The sequence below is a fragment of the Capronia epimyces genome, assembly GCF_000585565.1.
Source record: "Capronia epimyces CBS 606.96 chromosome Unknown aczIQ-supercont1.7, whole genome shotgun sequence".
Taxonomy (NCBI): Eukaryota; Fungi; Ascomycota; class Eurotiomycetes; order Chaetothyriales; family Herpotrichiellaceae; genus Capronia; species Capronia epimyces.
In genome coordinates, this window is record NW_006912910.1 from 789195 (window position 1) to 811325 (window position 22131).

General features: G+C 53.6%; 6 protein-coding genes across 6 annotated transcripts; 4 read left to right on the forward strand and 2 right to left on the reverse strand.

The window, feature by feature from the left end:
• Positions 1-7565: 7565 nt before the first annotated feature.
• Positions 7566-9049, forward strand: A1O3_08094 (uncharacterized protein; the record flags this gene model as incomplete). The annotated part of the gene is made up of 3 exons (XM_007738193.1): positions 7566-7829; positions 7890-8090; positions 8144-9049. 3 exons carry the CDS (start codon positions 7566-7568, stop codon positions 9047-9049), a joined length of 1371 nt encoding a protein of 456 aa, XP_007736383.1.
• Positions 9050-11877: 2828 nt separating this feature from the next.
• Positions 11878-15007, reverse strand: A1O3_08095 (uncharacterized protein; the record flags this gene model as incomplete). Its single annotated transcript, XM_007738194.1, has 4 exons — positions 11878-13557; positions 13610-13672; positions 13733-14167; positions 14519-15007. 4 exons carry the CDS (start codon positions 15005-15007, stop codon positions 11878-11880), a joined length of 2667 nt encoding a protein of 888 aa, XP_007736384.1.
• A 983-nt stretch (positions 15008-15990) lies between these two features.
• On the reverse strand, positions 15991-16701 carry A1O3_08096 (actin-like protein 2/3 complex subunit 4; the record flags this gene model as incomplete). Its single annotated transcript, XM_007738195.1, has 5 exons — positions 15991-15999; positions 16048-16092; positions 16142-16267; positions 16313-16639; positions 16669-16701. The coding sequence occupies 5 exons, from the start codon at positions 16699-16701 to the stop codon at positions 15991-15993; spliced, it is 540 nt and encodes a 179-aa protein (XP_007736385.1).
• Positions 16702-17391: 690 nt separating this feature from the next.
• A1O3_08097 (ubiquitin thiolesterase) lies at positions 17392-19174 on the forward strand (the record flags this gene model as incomplete). The annotated part of the gene is made up of 2 exons (XM_007738196.1): positions 17392-17407; positions 17454-19174. 2 exons carry the CDS (start codon positions 17392-17394, stop codon positions 19172-19174), a joined length of 1737 nt encoding a protein of 578 aa, XP_007736386.1.
• Positions 19175-19581: 407 nt separating this feature from the next.
• A1O3_08098 (small subunit ribosomal protein S30e) lies at positions 19582-19925 on the forward strand (the record flags this gene model as incomplete). The annotated part of the gene is made up of 3 exons (XM_007738197.1): positions 19582-19641; positions 19740-19844; positions 19902-19925. The coding sequence occupies 3 exons, from the start codon at positions 19582-19584 to the stop codon at positions 19923-19925; spliced, it is 189 nt and encodes a 62-aa protein (XP_007736387.1).
• A 669-nt stretch (positions 19926-20594) lies between these two features.
• Positions 20595-21715, forward strand: A1O3_08099 (uncharacterized protein; the record flags this gene model as incomplete). Its single annotated transcript, XM_007738198.1, has 2 exons — positions 20595-21197; positions 21275-21715. 2 exons carry the CDS (start codon positions 20595-20597, stop codon positions 21713-21715), a joined length of 1044 nt encoding a protein of 347 aa, XP_007736388.1.
• Between the last annotated feature and the right edge of the window lie 416 nt (positions 21716-22131).

Below are 22131 nucleotides of genomic sequence, written 5' to 3' on the forward strand. Positions count from 1 at the left end.
GTTGAAAATACTCGAGTTGATTGGCGTGTTGGTACCGTTTGTGAGTCCACCTTTTGCCTCTCATTCGACTCTTCCAGGATACTCTGGCAAGGATTTATGGCGCCAGCGTGACTCGCATGGCGACTGGAGGGCATCATGATTTTTAGTGTGTTCATGCCCTCTCGCCCCATGTCCCAACAGATCCAGCTTGTCAATCACTTTTTTGGTGCGCACAAAAGCCGGGCCGGCAGGATCCAGACGGGAATCCTGACTGTCCAAAGTTTCTCCCCCACCGAGGACTTCCCGGTTGCCAAACTCTGAAATCGTCTTCGGCCACCCTAGGTGTCAGAATTGTGCTCACGGTCAATCAATTAATAGGTCACGTATCTCAATAGCGTCGTCATGCCAGACGAGGAGGAGTCTAGTGGTGGTGAGACAGATGCTTGAGACAAATAGCCTGCATTGTCAGGTAGCAATGGGAGACTCGCCACCACAGTCCAGGAGGCTTGAAGCACCCGATCGAGCAAAAAGGTCGTGAGCGACGATTTTGCCCTGAGCACAGGGCGGCTCGTGCTTGTGTAGTAGTATATTGGCGATAATGGGTGCTGAGCGTGGACACTCCTATCCCCACCCTACCACTTCATTGTGTCACAGTGGAGTTTGTCTGGACTCGTGGTGCACCAAGAAGCTCAGGACTCAGCTGGGCGCCTCTGGTAAAAGTGTCAATTTGACAATTTGACAATTATGCATATAGTGTTTTGCTTCTTCCAGCCTCATTGTGTTCTGGATCGCGTTGCATCGACCGTTCGCTGTCACTCTCGAACTCATGACATTGACAGGCCGTGGTGGGTGGCCCTGACAGACTGGCAGTCATAATTAAGGGGGCCAGGACCTGCATGCCGCCTGGTGCGCGGGGGCTCCAGTACCACCAGTACCGATATGCTCTGGCGTTCTCAACCCCACCCCTTGTACCTGCTCTTGCTACACGCTGTTAAGTATTGCTAGGAGTGAGAGTTGGGTAGTAGTGACAGGGGGATGGGTTCGGTGGGTTGGTGATCGTGTTCGTTTTCCGTTTGCGAGGAGGTGCGCTCCCGACTCAGGTGCCATATTTTTCGCTTCCATTTTTTTGTTCTCCATGCTTCAAAGAAGCGGAAACGATGCGGCGACAAGCCCAACCGCTACGCACAAGAGTCTGGCGGGGGATTGGTCGGCGCCCGCGCGTGTGACTTGTGAGCGCTGAAAGGAGGTCGAGAGGTGCGGTGACCGAGAGGCTTTAGGCCCGTAAGCCGTTTCGCCTGGAGCTTTCGCTACTGTTGGCTCATGGGACGAGCCGTCACCAGGCATCAACTTCCAGTCATGTGACTTTGTCATGACGACAGACAGAAAGGCTTGACATTATGACAGAACCGAACCGAACCGAACGAAACAACAGGCAATTTTACTTACCTAAGGTAGGTACCTAGGTACCTACTCAGGCTTGCTCGCCGCCCAGTTTGTGGTCACTTACGAGTCCTCTCAGTCCCCGATCTCATCGCCAGTGATACCCCTAGTCCGAACCCGAACCCTCTGCCGAGTGTCAAGAATACGCATGGATTGTCAGCGGGGACAGTGGGAAAGCAATACCACAGAGTATAACAACAAGCACGTCAAATTGATCCAAGTCGGCCCGTGGTTTGTATCTCTCTGTCCGGCGGGTCTAAAGGTCAGAAATACATCCACCTGAGAACCGTGTCAACGCTGGAAGTCTGTTGTTAGTCTACAAGAAATCGAGGGGCTGCGCCGGCCCGCAGGAATAGCATTCCGATTGCGCTGTCCCACAGACCGTTCACATTATTATCCTGCATTGATGCCCATCGACTGCAGCGTCCAATTCGCTTCCACAGCGGTGGTTGTACGATGGGGGCGCCCGCCGTCTCCTGCAGGTTGTTCGCATCTAGGGGGTACCAACGACAAGTAAACGTCCAGAAGGCATCATCCCGGTGACCGTCGATCATTGGTCGAGCACCTCTCGTCCAGTACCCTCACCGGTCGGCATTTGATCGACTCAACTACCTTTGCGCTGTCAAAACACGCATCCACAAATGGTGAAGGAGCGACAGGCGTGCGGGGGTTTAACATTGCTGTTGGAAGCGGTTAGCCTTTCAGCACAAACGATGTCTCCGACACTGGCCAGTGAAAAGGGTGAAAACGAGACTTTGGGAAAAGTGAAGTCCGCGCGGCTCAAAGTTAACAACTACAAGTGGTTAGAAGACCTAGACTGAGGCATGCGGCCTCGTCACACACCGCATGCACTCGGTCGGTTTTCTTTGCCTTTGCTGTTGCGTCCACACATGCCGTGGGCACTTCCGCGAAGAATCACCTCATCTAGGCGGGATGGTGGGTTTCATCACTGCTGCCACCCGGAGCATGCCAGAAACAGAATATGTGGACGCGTGGACAGTCGACTACTCTGATTAGCAGGAAAGCAAGGAAGAATGACAGACTATTATTCTTACTGTGGCCGGCGCAAGTCCATCTTCATCGGGCGTCTTTGGGGTGGTGGTACGGAGTGCGGCCGAACGGCTAGAGCCGACCCTCCCTCGCCTTTCCTCGCCTTCCTCTGTTTGGCCGCTGTTCTGCGCCCTCTGGGCCCAGCCCAACCGGCCATTTTCTGGGACAACTGGCGTACATCTTAGCCTCGGCCAGGCGGCCGGATCTTCTACGACATCGCCGTTTGTTTAGGGCACCACCGTGCTTTGGCTTGTCGTGGCTGTGTGCGACGGATTGTTCTCCAGGGCCACATGCGCTACGCTCGCAGCACAGGAGAGCAGCTTATGCAGCACCTTCTGGACTGGTCTGGCGTCTCAGACAGACATCATGATGAGCAGGCACCGGTTACAGGGAAGATCCTTGATCCTCCCCACCTGTTGCCACCTTTGCAGAACGCTGAAAGGCTCCAGATCTAGAGAGCAGCGCCCAGCCGATTGCAAGACTGGCCTGCGTACCATACAAACTGCGGCCGATATGGGCCAGCGCAGCTGCCTAGAAGTCAAGTGACCAAGTGCTGCGCCACTAGACATTGCAAATCTTTGCGAGAGACGTGTTTTCTTTCTCTCCTCGGCCAGGTTTATGTTGGATTCATGCAGCCGGGGACAGCCATTACTGCAGATCGGTTCCGAAGCTTTGTCAAGTGTCGGCCTGAGAACTTTACTACTGTGTTAGTAGGTAAAAGCTAGACTCAGTCTCCTCCGCTTGACTGCATTGACTCTAACGACGGAGAGAACCAGAAGCGGCAGTAGTTGATGTTGAAGGACTGTTTTTTCAATCATGCTGGCATGTTTGACTCAAAGTATCCATACATCATCCCCTTCCCCTCGTACGACCTATGGGGCCACAGAGCAAACATTGACTGTGAGACGACGGGCGAGGCGGCTAACCCCGCAGAACTAGCAGGCTGACGGGGACGGGGGACCATGGACAAGGATGAGTCTCCTAAGTCAGTGAGTTGACATTATTGACGGTGGTGCAACGCCAAACGCTGGTGAACAAGGATAGTACTGCACGTCCTAGACTGCTTCGATTGATTGCGGATAGGGCCTGTGCCCCGATTAGCTTTTGTTAGCAAGGACTTACTTGGTACCAGCCAAAGTCAACCAGGAAGTCAGCCAGGATTTGTCAAGCCAGAGATAGCAGCGGCGTAACAGGTTCCCGTTACCGATTCTTCCTCGGCTTTTCAGCACAAACGACGGCCGACAGAGATGATTGGATGCATTCAGATGAAAGCGGTCAAGCAAGCTCGTCAACAAGGAGCGGAGTGCAAAGTTTGAAAGTCCAAGTCCAGCAACTGTTGACCGGATCTTGACGGGCGAGCCGTGGGCCGTGAATCACAGATCAGCGATCATCCGGGCGTTATGTACGTATAGGAATGTATGATACTAGCGGATACAGGCAAGTGGCATCGTGACAGGAGAATACATCCGTCAGCGCTACCTATAGTATTAGGTACCTAGGTACCTAAGATAGAGGTCTTAGGTAGCTAATGTACCTAATCGCACGAGGTGGGGGACGGGAGCCTAAGGAGCCCATCGGTGCCCATCGGTTTAGTGCTGGTCTACAGGCAGGCCGCAGGCGGCGGGCGGCGGGCGAGGGCGAGGGGCATTGCATTGCATCCGAGTGCGTGGCTGCTGCGCGACGATACGGCGCCTAAATCAGTTGCGCGGACTCTTTTACCGCCTCCCTCAGACGATACTTTTTGCCTGAGGTTTACCTACATTGGGCCCCTCAGCAGCCAAGTACCTCCCTGGCACCTCCCTGGCACCTCCCTGGCACCTCCCTGGCACCTCCCTGGTACTACCTAGCCTCGCTTGCTAGGTTCGGTCGCTGCATGCCAGCACGCTTGACACCTTCTCCAAGGGCCGCTCCTTGCGCTGCACTAAACATGTCGCTCGTCTGCCAGTGTGCCGTGGGCACTGGGCACAAGCACAAGAAACTAAGAGCTGCGGCTTATACTCCGTAGTAGTATGTTATCCATAGAACAGTCCCTTACGTGGGTGGACGCTCGTCGCCTGCTAGGATCAAGGGTCTATGCAGCCCAAAGGAAATGCAATTGCAGCGCATTTTAGTTCTGCTGGTTGTTGTTTGTCGCAGGCCGCGGAGAGCAAAGTAGCCGAGGGGCTCTGAACACTCGCAAGGAGGCCTGGACAGCTACCACATAAAAGGTGGCAGACTGTCTCGAGTTGCGTTACTTCGTTTTTGCACATCCGACTCAGCCGACTCCTTCTCTGCCTTCAGAACCGGAAGCCTCGACTATCCGTACGGAGATACATGATCACAGATCCTGGTCCTGGTCCTAGTCCTAGTCCTAGTCAATTCACCCGTCCACGCCACCACTGGAATTTGCTCTACTCCGTACATCGATTTGGGAGCCTCCGGAGTACACATACGGGGAAAACATCACATCCTCACCGACGCCAGACCGGGACAGGCTATTTGGGGATCTGCACAACTATTCCCCTCTGTGCGTCCATCTTCGTTCATCGTGATCCTCCTGTCAGCCAAACCACGCCACCCCACTCCAAAAGCCACCTCGAATTCTATCAAGAGTCAGTACGAATTTGTAGCTTGGCATCCGCCGCATGTCATTCAGGTTGGGAAGATCCGCGCGATCCAGTCAAGCGATCCAGGCAGCCTCGAATGCAACTCCAGTCACCAGTGGCAGACACCCTTTCAAGAGACGGCGGTAGTGCCTAGTCCTGAGCACTAAACTCACACAACTGGGACTGCTGGAGTAGCGCTGGAACGTGGAGGAGGCCCAATCACCACGCGCGGCTGACTGCGGCAAAATCCAAGTGTGCGCCTAGTTCAATCCCCGACGGCCAACCCAAGCCCCCCATCAGCACCAGACACGCACCTGACGTTGACCGAAGCAGGGATCTAGCGAGGCACGAACCTAGCGGCGTCACCATCCAGACGGTCACGGTGGAGGAGCGCTGCCGTGTCTGGGACGGGAAGCGTCGATTCCCGGTACAGAATATTCCTCTGCCCATTCGGACGAACGAGACTCGAGGGCGCAGAACAAACCTGGTCCTCTGATCCTGCCCTTCCTACTCTTCCTACCCTTCCTGCGGCGGCTCGAAGCTGGCCGACACTTTCTCACCCTCCTTCCAATCCTTCCAAATCCTAACGCACGTCCGGGGTGCCTGGAAATCCCCCGTCCTTCGCCTGCATCTGCACCTGCGCCTCCGCCCTCGCGCCCGCCAACTCCCGGAGTGGACCCTGCACGTTTTTTTTGCCGGTGACGACTTCTCGTTACGAGCCTTTCGAGTCCACTGATTTGATATCGATTCAAAAACCTTCCTGGGTCCAATAGTTTGCGCGCTGCTCAGCGGTGGACAAGTGCTTCGGTGGGCAAACAATCGGTGGGGATTACCGGGTCGGTAGCAGCCTGTCAGCAGACGGAAAGCACAAAAGGCGCCGGTCGGCAGTCTATTCCTCGCGGGCAGACAGGCCAAAAGAAGTGTGCTAGGACCTCCTTTAAGCTTTCATATATCCGATTTCCACCCACCACGCAACCCCGCCATCAGTGCAGCAGTATTTGCCATTTGGACGAAACGAGAAAGAAGAGGGGCATCAGCGCTGATCCGAAACCCAACCAACCCACGCTTGTACGACCGGCCGCGAGCTGACAATTTGACAGCCTAAGCAAAGTCAACGAGAAGGAGTGCCCTAACTAGGCTCTCGAGATCCGTACAGAGGACTACACCTGCGGTGGATACAGTAGGACCACCCCAGCGCAAGGGAGCTACAGTATTCCCACCTTTCCACCTAACATAGAAGGCCAGCCTACCACGCCGCACGGCACTGCACTGGCAAGCAGCTGGTGGAGCGGCCACCCGCACTCACACACACCCACACACACAAAGACAGAAGAGAGAAACACACAGACTTCCCTCGCCCCCCTCGGCAGGCTCGGGCAGCCGAGAGCGTGCTGAAGAGATAAAACGCACGTCCCAGATCTGGTGTGCCCATTACGGCCAGTATTCCATTAGTTCGAGCGACTAGGAGGAGAGGCAGCACAGACAGCCCGAAAGCCACACCCTTACAGCGACAGGCCTCTTTTAGCAGCGGAACGGTTAGCTAGGGATCTATCGAATCCGCCTGGCAGCTGGCAGCTGATAAACCCCTGCCTGCAGACAGACTAGCTTGCGGCGGTCCCGACTCGCTGGGACGCTTTAGGGCAGACTGGGCAGACCAGGCTTTCCAGAACTGACGGTATAAGGGCGACGGGGCCTAGGAGCAACTTTTCTGGCTGCGACTCCCGCCCCCCGCCAGCAGCCTAGCTCCCTAGAAGCCTCTCTTCGCCTGTGTGCCTGCAGCGGCCTGCCAGCCTATAACCCAGTCGCCACGCCGCAGTCCAAGGAGGCCCAGCACTCGCTCTCCACCACCCTCGACTTGTCACCTCTCCAATCATCCCTCATCAACCGCGTCTCCCCCCTTCATCGTCATCCTCCAGCTCGTCACTTCTTCACCGACCTGTCCACTCTCACCTCGACCCTCACCTTTCACACGCCTTTTCACGCACCGCCTTCCGCCTTCTCTCCCCTCCATCCGCGTCTTGGACGGCTCCCTCTTTCCTCTCTCTCGCCCGCTTACTCCCTCTGTCGCCTCAATCCCTCCTCATCCGCCCTCCCGCGACGAACACCTGATCCTCTCTTGCCGGGGTGGCCGACACTTGTCCCTTTCTCACAAACTTTTTCGCCCGCACCCCGAAAGCAAATCATAATATACCCTGCGCCCCGTCACCTCGACACACCCTTGCAGGCCTCGTCCTCTTTCTTCTCGACATTTTGGCAGTGCAGTGCTTGCGACTGCGCCCTTGTCACTATCATCCTCGACCTCGAGCTGGTTCTGGGGTCGATTCTCCTTCCGGATCGACTTTGTCGCATCGCGCGCTCTGAGAGCAGACTTCCATCACCGACTGCGTCCGTTTGTTTCGACCACCACGCCTCGACGGTCTTTACCTTGCCCGTTTTCCTTAGCCTCGGTCCCTTCCCGGCCGCGTGTTACCCAACTTTCTGGTTTTGTATCACTCACCACCACCGTTGGACATGGCGCAAATGGCAGACCCTCGAGATCCTCAACGTGCTCAATATCCTCCTCCGGACAACCCGACCGCGGGTGATTACTACTCTCAGCAATCGCCTTCCCGGCCTCCTGTGAGAGACGACCGGAATGCGCACCCTTATCCTCCTCCACCAGACTCAGCCCGTCAAGGACAGTACGGGGACCCCCGAGCAGCCCATGCCTACCCTCCCCCTCCCCAGGGTTGGCCCGGTCATCATAGTGCTTATCCTCCGCCTCCTCACTATCCGGTAAGCTGATGGGATCTGAGTGCAAGAAATACCACACATGAAGCTGACGTGCGAGCAAAGGATCCTCAGCACCCTGCCTATGCCTACCCCCCACGGCCTGATCTGGCTCAACCGCCTCAACCTATGCAACCGGATGCATATCGTCTTCCACCACCGTATCCTCCTCCAGGTTACTATCCTCCGCAGCACTATCCTCCGCCCCCGGCCGCGGCGCCCAGACAACGCACCGCCATTGCCTGCAAGTATTGCCGCAAGAGAAAAGTGGGTTACACTGTCGCAAACGATCGTGGTCCGTCAATCCTGACTGTTTCTAGATTCGCTGTTCCGGATACGACAGTTCTCCTGATGGACGCTGCCAGAACTGTGTCCGATTCAACCAGCAGTGTCTGTTCCACCCTGTGTCTTCTCAAGCCGCCTTCGTTCCAGCCAACGCTGTCTACGGCCCTGGAGCGCGCGCCCCCGTCGCCGGCCAGTCCGACCGCTCGGGCCAAAATGGGCATTATTCCAGGGAAGGAGAACCACCCATGCTTTATGGCGCCCACGGCCAGCCGTTAGGACCTCCAAGCCAGTACAATTACCCACCGGCGCCGGCGGCCCCACCTCCGGCACATGGTTATCCTCCGGCACCCTACCCCCCCTATCCCGGAATGCCGTACCCTCCGCCAACTGGATCGCCGTACGACGCACAGGGGCAGGCTCAACCTGCCCAGCATGATGAACGTGTCAGTCTCAAGCGTCCCCCTCCTGATGATGACCCGCACAATGAGAATTCTCATACATCCCAGTCTCCTCATCCGGCCAGCCGAGCTCGACACAGCACATATGATTCGCGCGCCAATAGCAGTGGTAGCTACGAGTATCATGATCCCAACGGCGCGGCTCCGACCTCGCCTGCGGTTTCGACCATGAGCTATCAATCCTACCCTCCCCAGCAGCAGCCTCGATACGCCAACGGCACCCAATCTCAAAAGGGCAATGCCTCACCACCCTCGGGCTTGACCCCGCAGTCTGCTCAAGGCTACAACTCGCCGCATCATGGGCCGAATCACGACGACGGAAGAACTCCGCCTCCCAACCAACCCAACTCTGCAGGCTCGTCGGCCAACGGCAGAAGCGGCATGAAAGTTCACGAAATGCTGGGCAACCCTGCGGCAGGCCTGCCTGACCAACGGGGCAGGAGTGACAATGAAATGCTGAGCAAACTTGACGGCAAGAAATAGTGGGCAAGTCTTGTGAGACTCACCGGCGCCATATCTCGAATTATGCACGCCCTGGAACGGTCCTTCTAGCCTGAGGAGCTGGCTCTTTGGGCATTGTACTCATGATCGACGGGACGGTCGACCTAATTTTCCTTTATGCTTTCGTTTCGCCTTTGCCTTTTTCGTCCATTAAAAGATACACGGCTCGGGGCAACCCAACATCTCTTTACTATTATCGGAACGGTCCTTACTGGCATGTCGCCAGCGGAATCGATGGGGAGGCTAAAATGTGATTTCAATCACTCTGGGTGGCTGTTTGATCAATCTCTTTGCCGCGCAACACACTGTGGCTGTGGGAGGGAGGCCTAGGCTATCAGTGCCCCGTCTTTTTTCCCCGGCGAATGCAGAATGCAGAATGCAATCAATGTAACATGGGTGGCTGTTTGGTTTTTACGTCGTTATGGTTATTGTACGTCGGGAGGCTTTTGTCCATTTTTCTGTCTCTGTCTCTGTCTCTGCGCGATCCACGGTCGGTCAACCGCCCGCCCTTCATGTATTCATAGTATCTTTGACCGCTTGTCTGTGCGCTGGAAGGTGGTAATGACTAGGACTTGGGTCTTGATCCTGAGATGGACGAGGATGACGCGACAGCCAGGCTGAGTGAAGTGAGCATGCATGCATGCGTGGCTTGAGAAGGAGAAAGGCAAGGAGGATCAAGGTGGATGCCGGCCGGCTGAAGGCGCCAGACAGACGGAGCCTACAGATCATCTGTCAACGGGACAAGGTTTTAGAATGGAAGAGGAAGAAATCAAACCATCCGATCCGACCATTCAACGTGTGCACCAACCAACCAACCAAACTCGTGCTATCTTGATGATGGCCGAGCCGACTTCAACATTGTACCTCCACCTGATTGCAAAAACACAGGATCGACGATGCTGGGGCACATGTACCTTGAATCTTCAGGGATCCCTGGGAGTTTTTGAGAGGTCTCCAGGAAAGACAAAACGTCCGAAGGAGGGAGTGAGGGTGCGGGTGCGGGTGCGGGTGCGGGTGCGTTTTGCAAGTTTTTCTTTCTGATAGGATAGTCGAAAATGCCGTGATTTAAATACCTTTTGAGAGTCTAGGTCCTTTTTTTTTCTGTTCCTGGCTACGCACAGAGAGAGAGAGAGACACACACATGCACACCCATGTATGTATGTACACCCATGTATATATGTACGCCATGTATGTGTGTATGTACATGTATGTATATATGCCATGTATGTATGTACAGTGTACACCATATATGTACGTACACCATGTGTGATGTATGTATGTACGGATACATGTATGTAAGCAAGCATGCAAGGCTGGGTGCTGTATGCAAGGCTGAGACTGAGGCCGAGGTTCCCCTTTCCCAATTCCCCAATGCAATGCAGGATTGGATTTATCATTATTATTTTAATCGTACTGATGTGAGGGGGAGGGGTTAGGAGGGTGAAGGCTTAAGGCCCAATTCCCGGCCTTAGGAGGCGTCTAGGGGGAGAAGGTGGGGCAGGCTGCAGGTTGCAGGGTGCTGTATCCGTATCCCTCCCTAATTACCCATATTATCCGATGAGATAGAAAGGAGGTGATTTCGTCCTCGTCTAGTCATGTCATGTCATTTTTCCTTTTGGCTCTTGGCTCTTAGTCCTGTCTTTGCTGGGTTGTTAGTTGTTCGCTTGAATAGGATGGGATGACACTGTCCGTGTCCGTGCCCAGTCAGTTCCCACATCACAGTTCCCAAATGTAGTACGGAGGACGGAGGGTTGTGGTATATCACATCATAACATCTATATAGTATATAGGTAAGGTAGTACGACAAGACTGGTCTATAAGAGGGAGAGAGGCGTAACAAGCAAAGTATACGGCTGGATATCGATATCGATATCAAGGTCGGCAAATAATACGATGCGATATGATGCGATACGATACGATATGATACGATCCTGTCCGATGTGATACGATGCGATCCGGTCCCATCACATCACATCACATCATATCCAGAAATTATAGTGGTAAGTACGACGGTCGAGATATGCCCTCATTACCTAGTACACACGTATACACGTATACACGTTACGTATACATGGAAATGGAAAGAGGGGTAAGTAGAGCCAGATCGGACCAGAACTTAGCTTCTAGTATATAGAAGGAGAATGCGAGCTCACCCAGCATCGAAAGAAATAAAATCACTTCTTTACATGCCTCTTCCTCTTCGTGAAGATCGGGGATCGAAAGAACAAAGGTTCACGGAAAAACATAAAAGGGAAGGAAAAAAGGGGAAAGCTAAAGCAAAAGGCAGTCATTTCAGGCCAGCGTCAGCACACACATGATATCCGTGTCTGTCTGTGTGGATACCCAAGGTAGTGACCACGAGTGATCGACTATCCTCAAGCACTGACTGACCAACTAGCTAAGTAACTAACTGATTGACCAGCTAACCAGCTAACTGACTGACAACCAGTGACTAGAAAGCATGGCCGGTGGTCCGGGATAGCCATGGTCGACGCGTACCTGATGTGAAAGGAAAGCCTTTGGCTAGAATGAATCTGTCACGTTTTGTGTTTGTGTCGTCTTGTGTCGACCACTCTCGTATCAGCCCAGCTCAGCTCGTCTGCTCAAGCTCAATCACCTTTTCAACTGTCCGTCTTGCTTGGCTCTCTCCTTGATCCGAATCATACAGTCTGTGTCCGCCTTCGATCGCGCGACAATCCTCTCCTAACTCCCGGTTTGTCATGATTAATCACGAGCACGAGCTGAACAACAGAACATCCCGCCAGTCCTATCGCTCGGCTCGGATTGGAGCGAAGTAGCCAACCTGACTCTCAGTCGCGACGGCCGGATCTGGCGTCTGGCTCCTCAAACTCCTCTTCGTTGATCGCTGCGCCGGGGGTGAATGTTGAACGAGGAGCTCGTCCACGTGGTCCAGCACGGAAAGGGTCACCATTGAGGTTGATGCCAGGACCAAGAGCACTTCCAGAACCACCTCCGGTGCCACGTGCGAGAGGAGAGCCCGAGTCTGCAACCATGCGCGTTCCATGACCGGCACGCCCAGCGACCGGGGATGAAGCAACGAAATTGAAGGCCGAACTCATGCCGTAGTTTCGAGTGTGGCCAGGACTGGGTCGACCAACCTGGGGCATGACGACGGGGTTCATGGGCATATTACCAACGACACCGGGGTTCATGTTGGCGTGGTTGAAATTGACGTTGCCAAAGCCCGGTTGACGAGGGGTGGCGGGGGTGCTGGTCGGAGGACTGCCTGTTGCTGGAGTCGTCGAGGATGAGACATGTGGAGTGTTCAGGTCGCGTTCAGCAGCATTGCCAGCCTCACTTGGACGAGCAAATGTGACCGGCGTGCCGTCTGGAGCACGGATGCTGACGGCTTGACGTTCACGACGAGGCACTTTGAACAAAGTCAGTCCTGACCCTTCGGTGGCCGGCGCCTTCGACATGCCCTGGCGAACGGGACTGTCCTTGCGAGCAGTGCTGATGCGTGGCGGACTGGTGTTCATGTCCAAGGCAGACATTGCGGTCTCCAAGGCCGAGTCGCTGGCGTGGCGCTGCTGCTGGTTCCAACTCTGCTTGGCTTCCGTCTCCAGAGGTGAATTGAGGCTGGGCTTCTTGTCACCAGGCTCCGACATCAACGACAAACTCTGCCGATGCGAGTGCTGCGCGGCCGGGTTGCTCTTGAATCCGCCTCTGTCTTGGCCGGTGAGATTGAGATTGGCATCCTGGCTACCCATCTCCCTAACGTAGTCTTCGCCGTGGGTGACCTTCAGCAGTTCGAGGAAGGAAGCGAGTTGCTTGTTGGTTGCTTCAGCCTTCACTTGAGCTATGTCGACATGCTTGTCAACCATCTTTGCCTTCTCGTCCGCACTGTCATATCTGTCATCCGTCAGAGCCTGGGCGTAGTACTCCTCGAAATCAGGTGGAGGCGAAATGCCGGCCTGATCCATGTAGCTCGCCCAGCCTTTGTGCATCATCTCTCGCATGAAGTCCTTCTCCAGACGAGCATAGACATCACGGGCAAGCTCGGCACCTTGGTCAGTGTATTTGAACAGCACATAGCCCTTGTCGTCCCGCACGACCTCCAGATTCGGATGAATGCCGATGAACTCGCGATTCTCGCGCTCCATAGCCACCATGCCCAGGTTCAAGATCTCGAACCACATGCCGATGTCTTGGTCAGACAGCGTGCTTGGATTGGCACCCAGAGCCTGGAAGGCCCAGTTGCGAGCATGGACACTGGTGCGGAAGCCGGGGCCCACTGAGTGTGAAGCGTCGGCGATGGCGGCTTTCTGACGCTCAGAGAAACCGGGGCAGTTCATGCCGGCGAACAAAAAGTCCATCAGGAGCTTGATGTCGAGCCCGACTTCTCGGTCTGTGCCGCTGGCAGTTTCCCGCTCAACCTTGAAGATGAGGATTTCCAGCTGACGGGCGTAGGTCTTGAACAGGATGTCACGCTGTTTCATTGTGTACATGGAGGTGCTGGACCATGGAAACTGTACCGCCATTAGCCCTTTCTCCGCCTGTAGTGGTTGCGAACCTGGTTACCTTGTACAGAGTACTGATCGTGCTTTCGTATGTCCGCTGCAAGCTGCGCGAGGCGAAGGGAGACTGCACACATCAGGGGTCAGCACACGTCCATTTGCCTTTGTTGCGACTGGATCGACTCACACGCTGCGGATTCTCTGCATGTCGCACAATGCCTGCCATCTCCTCTGCGGTGAAGAAACCAGCAAACCCTGACGAGTAGGCATCGGCAGTCTGGATCAATCTTGGAGTCCCAAACGCTTCATTGTCCCACGCGACACTGCGAGCTCTAGGAAAGAGATCTCTCATCAACTCCCCTTGAGTGCTCATCTCCACAACCACATGTCTCTGTCCAAGTTTGGAAAATCGGCAAGGTCCATAGCTGAAACCACGCTCCCAAGCCTCAAGGGCCACCTCAGGTGAAACCGTCTCGATATAGCAGTCCATCGTCTTGCCAGTAGAGCGTTCCATGATGATGTGGATGGGGAACCCGTCTTGATGTGGTTTGATCAGGTCGCTGATGTGCATGTACTTGCATATGAACTGCTGAACTTCCGACACGGTGAGGGCATAAGGGATCTAGTAAGTAGAACATGGTCAGCTCAAGCTACCATACAGTAAGGCGCACAGGTGCGCACGACGCAACAAAGGGTATGGCCCTATTCCAAACAAAGCCTGGACTCAGCCACGTGCTTCTGTAGCCGATCTATGATTTTCTATATCAGTCGATCTATAATTTTGGTAACACCAAAATTATAGATCGACTCACACTGTAACCCCAAAATTATAGATCGACTCACACTGTAACCCCAAAATTATAGATCGACTGATATAGAAAATCATAGATCGGTTCACACTGCGACATAGATCGGGGCCAGAGAACAGACAATAAGCAGATCTGGGTAGACGGGTCAGGTATGATCTACTTACATTCTTGATCTTCATAACACCATGGGGTCTTGGTCGATGAAATTCGGTCCGATCTATGAATGGCGGCTCCGAACTTGGGTCAAAGGGAACAGCAGGCTCAGAAGCCAGTACTGGACTGACAGGACCAAAGATCGCATTCCGATTGAACATATTGTCAGGCGTCATCAGGAAATTCCCAGGCGCAGGCGGCATCCAGAGCGGGTTTGGAGCTGTCATGATACCACCGTGCATCATGTCCATCGAAGGAGCCACGGCAGGAGCAAAGGGAGGCATGAATGGGCCAGGAAACCCCATGGGAGGTCCTCCTTGCAGGTTGTTCATACCGTAGGTGGGAGCAAGTGGGAGATCGACTGGGTGATAGGAGTAGTAACCGGCATCAGACTGCATGGACAGATCGTCCCGTCCAGTCTGGCGTCGGTCAAAACGCTGAACTTGCCCACCGGCCAGATTTGCACCAGAAGGAGCATAATAGCCTTGAGTCGGCTCCATGATGAACCTTCAAGAGAAAGAACGGATATGACGTAGGAGATAAAGGGTTGAAGTGAAGAAGAAAGAAGTGAAGAAGGTTAAGTAGAAGGAGGAGAAGAGAAGGAAAGATGGCCAACTGCACCGAGTTGAGACCAGGGAGTGGTTGATTGTGAAGTGAAGAATAGCACCGGTTGCAGAATGCATTCACAAGTGCAAAGCTCCCCAAGCACCGCCAAAAACACGTGAAGATCGGGATCTAGTTAATGGATGCACCATATCGAACCCAAAAGCAGGGCCAAAGGTAACTTCACTTTTGCGTTGCTTCTAGTGAACAAGGCCCAGGCATGTGCTACAGTCACTGCGATCAGCCTCAAACTGACCAACCCGGACTTATCACAGTAAACCCGGCAAGGTCTCTCGTTCGAGTCGTTCGAGGGGCTATATGCACCACTGGCATATAAAATCAGGCATGTTCCCACAGCAGATGAGGGCTATGGTTCAGTGTGAACATCAGGGGAATATAGGGTGACGCACATATTACAAACCTGGTCTCTCATAATCTCGTGCAAATCCTGGACTAGCTGTAGAAGGGGGACGTTGTAATCCGTTTGCTAAGTTGAGTTCCGACGATCGAGCTGCTATTGACAGAGTAAATCAGACGCCAGAATGGCACAAGATAGCACAAGACAGTGAAAACATATCAAAAGATAGAGCTTGGGTAAGCAGGACATTGGCAATCATGATATTGTTCTTTGTGCATTGTTTCAACAGACTGTGGGACGTGCCACTGCTGCTTCCAACTTCCTCTATGGCTCTGCGTCGTCGTCGGTCGTGGTCACATGGTATCATGGACCAAACCCCCTGAAAAGGTCCGGACCGACTAGAGCCTTGCGCCAGTCCCGTTGATCGGAATAGGGGTCTGCGCGCAACAACAGGCCCTGACAAAAACAAGCTAGACTCCCACGGCACTTGATTGCTCTCTGCGAGCTGGAAATGTCCCCGATCTAATCGAACTGCATGATATTAGCCTGAGGCGCGGGAACAGCGGACCTGATACTCACTGGAATCAAGAAGCTCTCAGCTACAAATCGGGCTCTAGCGTTCAGCTGATGGCAGTTAGTTTATGTCCAGTGTCTTTGTGTCTTCATGGCATACAAATAGCTTCATCTCGGAGATTTCTTTGTCGACCTCTTCCATAAATTGAATGATAAAGTCCACCAGTTTATGCTTTAGCATTTCTTCTGTGTGGGTATTCGTAATGAGAAACGAGATGTCGTAACCCTGCCCTAGTCAGACCAACTCCACAGAAACGTCCATATTGTATACCTTGACCGGCTTTCGTCTCAGAATGAAAAAGGACTCGGCACGTTGAGTGAGGAACCGAGTAAACTTGTGCACAAGAATATGCTCAATCTCATCCGCCTGCTTTATGCGTATGCTGACTCGTACACTGTTGATGCTGGGCTCTATGAGAACCTTCTCGTTTTCATTGCGGGCTACCGTTAGCGGGTTGAGCAGGACTTCTGGGGAGCTCGCGGCTTCTATTTCAGGCACATTGTGTCGTTCGGCGACTTGCGAGGCGAAATTGGAAAGAGAGAGGGCTGCTGTAAGAGACGAGCGGACGCATTGAAGGTAGGGGCGTAATGACTGTGACTAACTGGAGTGTCAGCAAGACTCATTACTTCGAAACCAGGGGGGATGGCCAGGCATACCATTTTCAATGCTCGTGGATGCAAGGGTCGCGAACGGGCTCTACCGCCACATGGAAGCAGAAGTCTTGTGAAGAGAAGTTGTGTCAGCGGGCACAGAGCGGGCACAGCTCCTATCTCCCGTATGACCACCCTTGTGTCGTCTAAGTTTCGTCGAGTCGAGTGCGTGGGTTGGGAAGGGTTGTATGGGAGGGGAAGTTGCCGTGGTGGCCCATCATCTTCCGCGCATGCGCTGCCTCCGCTGCACCTTCAGCTCAGGCTGGCGGTGTTACCAGTAAGCCTTGGCGCTGCCGATTCACGTGACTGCAGAGAGGCAGCCTTGCGAGATGTTGCCGCCTTTACTCAGTAGATCCGGATCTCCCTGGACAATAATAGTCCAAAAGATTCCCCATGAGGGCCAGGAGAAGGTATCTTCATAAACAAGTATAAATATCTTCGAAATAATTACCATAGAGCATTGTATCTTCACGCATTCACTGTTGAACCTCAAGTACAGCAGGTGTCAACGTCGACAGTGATCCAGGTAGATGTAAGGAGTATAGGGCGGCGTCACCCTCGCCTTGGCATGTATTCGTAGTCTGACGTGCCTGTTGATCCTCTGTTGCCATCTCTTAATAAGATGATTTCGAAGCATTGCCTTCATCTCTTCTCCCCCATCTTTCCCCCATCTTCCCTGCTGCCTAGAGCCTAGATACAATGGCTACCATTCCAAGTAAGTCGACTAGTTTGGTCGAAGTGCCAAAGCTAAGGCGTTCCAGTTATTGTCAAACACCAGGGCAAAAAGTACAATGTCGACCTTGACACCTCTGCGACCGGCGAAATGCTCAAATACCAGCTCTACTCTCTTACCGGTGTTGAACCCGAGCGTCAGTCTGTTTTGATCAAGGGTGGAAAACTGAAAGATGACACGGATCTCTCCAAACTCGGTGCAAAACCAGGCCAGATCTTCACCATGATCGGCACCGCCTCCTCCGAAGGGAGTGCTCTGGTCGCGCCGGCTGAGAAACCGAAATTTGCAGAGGATATGACTGAAGCGGAAGCTGCCGCGCTAGAAGGTGCTACGCCGGCTGGCCTACAGAACCTTGGAAATACATGCTACCTCAATTCCACTCTGCAAGTACTGCGCAGTATACCGGAAATGCAGGACGGACTGAAGGTCTACAAACCCGACGCTTCCTCAACCACCACATTACAGGATCTCACTCAGTTTGGGCTCGGTGGTCTTGGCTCTTCAAATGATCTTGTCGCGCAGCTACGAGATCTCTATAAACAGATGTCTGAAACTCAAGAAGGCTTTCCACCACTGATGTTCCTAAACGCACTACGGACTGCCTATCCTCAATTTGCTCAAAAAGCCAAGACTGGTCATGGCTACGCACAGCAAGACGCCGAAGAGGCCTGGTCGCAAATCGTACAGCAACTGAGACAGAAGCTGAAGGTTACGGAGAAGGTCTCAGATGAGGAAAAGCAGATCGCTTTCATCGATCGGTATATGGCCGGATCCTTCCATGCCTCGCTAGCTCCACCATCAGAGGTGGCTGCTGATGAGCCTGTCGTCGAGTCAGACGAGACGTTTCTGAAGCTTGACTGTCATATCGATGCCTCGATCAACCATCTCCGAGACGGACTTCTGGCCGGCTTGACCGAAACAATCGAGAAGAATTCGCCCACTCTTGGTCGTGACGCCATATATACCAAGACTTCCCGTGTTTCTCGACTTCCCAAATATCTGACCGTGCATTTTGTTCGATTTTTCTGGAAGAAAGATGTCCAAAAGAAAGCAAAAGTCTTGCGAAAAGTCACTTTTCCGGAAGAACTTGATATTGTCGAGTTCTGCACGGACGACCTGAAGAAGAAGCTGATACCCGTCCGCGATAAGGTTCGCAACATTCGGAAGGATGAGCAGGATGTCGAGCGGGCAAGAAAACGGCAAAAGCTGGCTCACAGACAGGAAGAAGATCGAAAGCAGGAGGAGCTATTGGCCAAGGAGGCTGCCCCCATCGCAAAGTTACAGCGGGGAAAGGAAAAGAAAGAGACAAAAGAAAAAGAACCGGAGGGAGGTGAAATGGATGTCTACAAGACCGATGCCGAATATGAGGCCGAACGTACGGAATCGATTAAGAAAGCCAAGAAAGAACTCTTTGCTCTCATTGACCCCGAACTCCAAGCCGACGAAGGAGCCAACAAGTCTGGATTGTACGAGCTGAGAGGGGTGATCGCTCACCAAGGCGCAAGTGCTGACAGTGGGCATTACACCAGTTTTGTCAAGAAACAGGGCAAACTTGTTGACGACCCGAAAGCCCCAGGTGGCAAACGAAGGGAGGAAGATGGCAAATGGTGGTGGTTCAACGATGACAAGGTTAGCGAGGTTGACTCGGAACGAGTCATGACTCTTGCGGGTGGCGGCGAAAGTGCATCGGCTCTCATCCTGCTCTACAGAGCCATTGATCTGCCGAGTAAAGATGAAGTTGAAGCATGATTGCGCCAGCCGTCACAAGTTCTGCCTCAATGTGACCAGAGGAGCACAAATAGACGTAAATAGTCAACTGCGAGGAGCCTTCAGACCAGGGCTCCCGTCCCAGGAGCTGAACATGATCCATAACTGCCTCCTAACATGTCCTCGTAGTTATGACTCATATCATGATTTGCTCAATCACAGTTGGTATTGTACTCAGGTATACCCCGTACTGCGTAAGGTCGAAGTGAAGTTTGAAATCACGTGACCCCTCGCCTTGGCCCTTGGGCTTGGCGCTGCCCACACGGCAACTGCATTATTCAAATCGACTTGGAAGGTTCGATCAGCAACCACCCTCGCCTTCACACGAACAACTCGTCTCCCATCACGAAACTCGTCACCTTCATCGACAACGAAGCCGAGTCGCAATCATGGGTAAAGTTCACGGATCCCTCGCCCGTGCCGGGAAAGTCAAGTCCCAGACCCCCAAGGTGAGCTTACAATTTCCGACGCCGTAGCTTCAATCCGTCGAGCGGTTTCATGGAAAATTGGGTACGCGAGCATGGGACTGACTCGCTTTTTCTCGCAGGTCGAAAAACAAGAAAAGAAGAAGACCCCCAAGGGACGCGCGAAGAAGAGACTGCAATACACCAGGCGATTCGTCAACGTCACATTGACCGGTGGCAAGAGAAAGGTATATTTGCCCAACTTGAGTGATAACAGTGTCTGTATGCTGATGGTTTCGACGTAGATGAACCCCAACCCGACAACATAAACATTCTCTCGACAAATATGGCGGTCCTTCGAAGATGTACAAATCCAGCGGCTTCGAGGTGGACGGTGGAATCCCGGTCCTGCAAGAGAAAATGGAAATGGCGGATGGCTTAGGCCGGTTATTTTCACCACTTCCGAAGGTGCATTGTTATGTGGTGCTTTCGACTCAGCTTTAGAATCCCCAGTGCGTGTTAAAAATTGCACACGGCTCGAAGACGGGATCTGCTATGATGATCGGAAAGGAGGCGTTCTGGATGTTACATCGAGAAAATATCGAATCCATGTCCACAACATCCCTCGCTGTATTCTTTGAGTTAATGAGGTTCCCGTATTCGGCCTTTTGCTTGGGGTTGCTTACATGTGATGGATATATCGCCTCTTCCTCCAGCCGGTCCAGCATCGCTTCAGACCTAGGCACCGTAGATGCTCGTCTGTAGTATACTTGATACGGCCATGAGCAACCCTTCAGATCAGGTTGCTCCATGTTACATTTTTTTAGTCCACAGAAACTCGTTCTTCTCTCGGTGCCATGTCGCCGCCAAGGCTGAACCAATGTTTGCCTGCGCCTCCAATCCCGCAGCCTTGCCCAGCTCCCCGACCTTTGTGACAGAACACCAAATTTCTCACCACTCTGCCAGCAACCCGGACAGCAGAAAGCTGCGCTCTCTCCATGCAGGCATTCCGGCCTCTGCTGTGGCGGCACGCCCGGCGCACTAACAGGGTTCTACCGTATTATGTCTACGGGGCACTGCAACACAACTACCATGGCCCTCACAAGGAGTACTTCCAGACGCCGGGCCAGATGCCGACACCCGACACCACGCCATACACGGGACCGTACACTCCTCCATCACCCCCATCACCGACAGTCCTCCCTTCTCCGGGGCCTTCGCTCCTCCGGCGTGCGACGCGATCTGTCCTGTGGGCGACCCTGTTCGGCATCACTGGCCTGGCCGCGGGGACGGCCTTGATCACCTGGGAATACCTACAACCAACGTTCGAGCCTGGCTCGGTCGAAGACGAAGAGCTGACCGCAGAGATTGGGGACACGTTGGAGAGCCATCCGCTGGTCGAGGCGCTGCGCGACGAGGGCTGGGTGGAAGAGAGCTACTATGCGGGCAAGATTAATGGCCCCGGCAGAGGGCAGCACCTGGTGGCGGAGACGCTGACCGGGACACGGGGCATCATGATGAAGACGTTCAAGCACCCGACGCTGGATTTCACCATGATGGTGTTTTTTCTGGGATTTGGCATCGAAGGCTGGCCCGATGTGGTGAGTGCACTACACGGGACTCTTGCAGGGCTCAATTGGGCCCCTTTCCAGTTTGCGAGCGCTGACCTTTCCCGCAGATCCACGGCGGCATCATCACGACTCTCCTCCAAGAAGGTATCAATCATCAAGTCCGAAATCTTTATAAGCACTATGGGAAACAACACTCTCAATTCATTGCCGTCGATTTCAAACGGCCAATGCGGCCCGGAGACATCTATGCTGTTCTCATCCCACCAGCTCAATTGGAACTGCAGCTTATGCCTGATGTCTTCCATTTGCAGTTGACCGCGATGCTCCTCCACCTGGAAACTCCTCCCCGAATAACGATAGAGCCGAGCGAGGACCGGACATCAATCGAGTTGGCCGGAAGGAAGCCTAACGAGCTGATTCATGCTCTGGCGAGTGCGCAGGTCAGAATGGTTCAAGATGTGACGGATGCTCGAATGGCGGAGATCGAGGCCAAATTTGAAGAGGAACGTCGACTACTGGAGGAGGCCGAACACTCCGCGGATGAGTGATCTCACCTATCTCCAAGAAGTCGATGTGAACACCATCTGGGTCGTGCACGCAGTGAGGAATTGCACAAAAGCAACGGAACAAAACTCTCTAACGTTCAGCAACACAAAATCATGGTGAGCACACTCGCTACACTGAGCCTGTGATGAATTCCTTCTCAACCCTGTGACCAGCAGGCAAGTTCTATGTGTTGCGGAAGCCATCTATGTGCATGAGAGTCGCAGTCACACAAGTCAGACATAGACTAGGCGAGCCGATGATTCAACCAGAATGTAGCCTTTATGCATTCCCGCGTTGACCATGACTTGCGAAACTCCATTGAGTTGACGCCGGTTTACGCATGGGAGGGCAAGGGGCTGGTCCAACGAGATCAGCATGTGGAAAGACTACTTTGGGACTACGCCCTCCAGATGTCAAT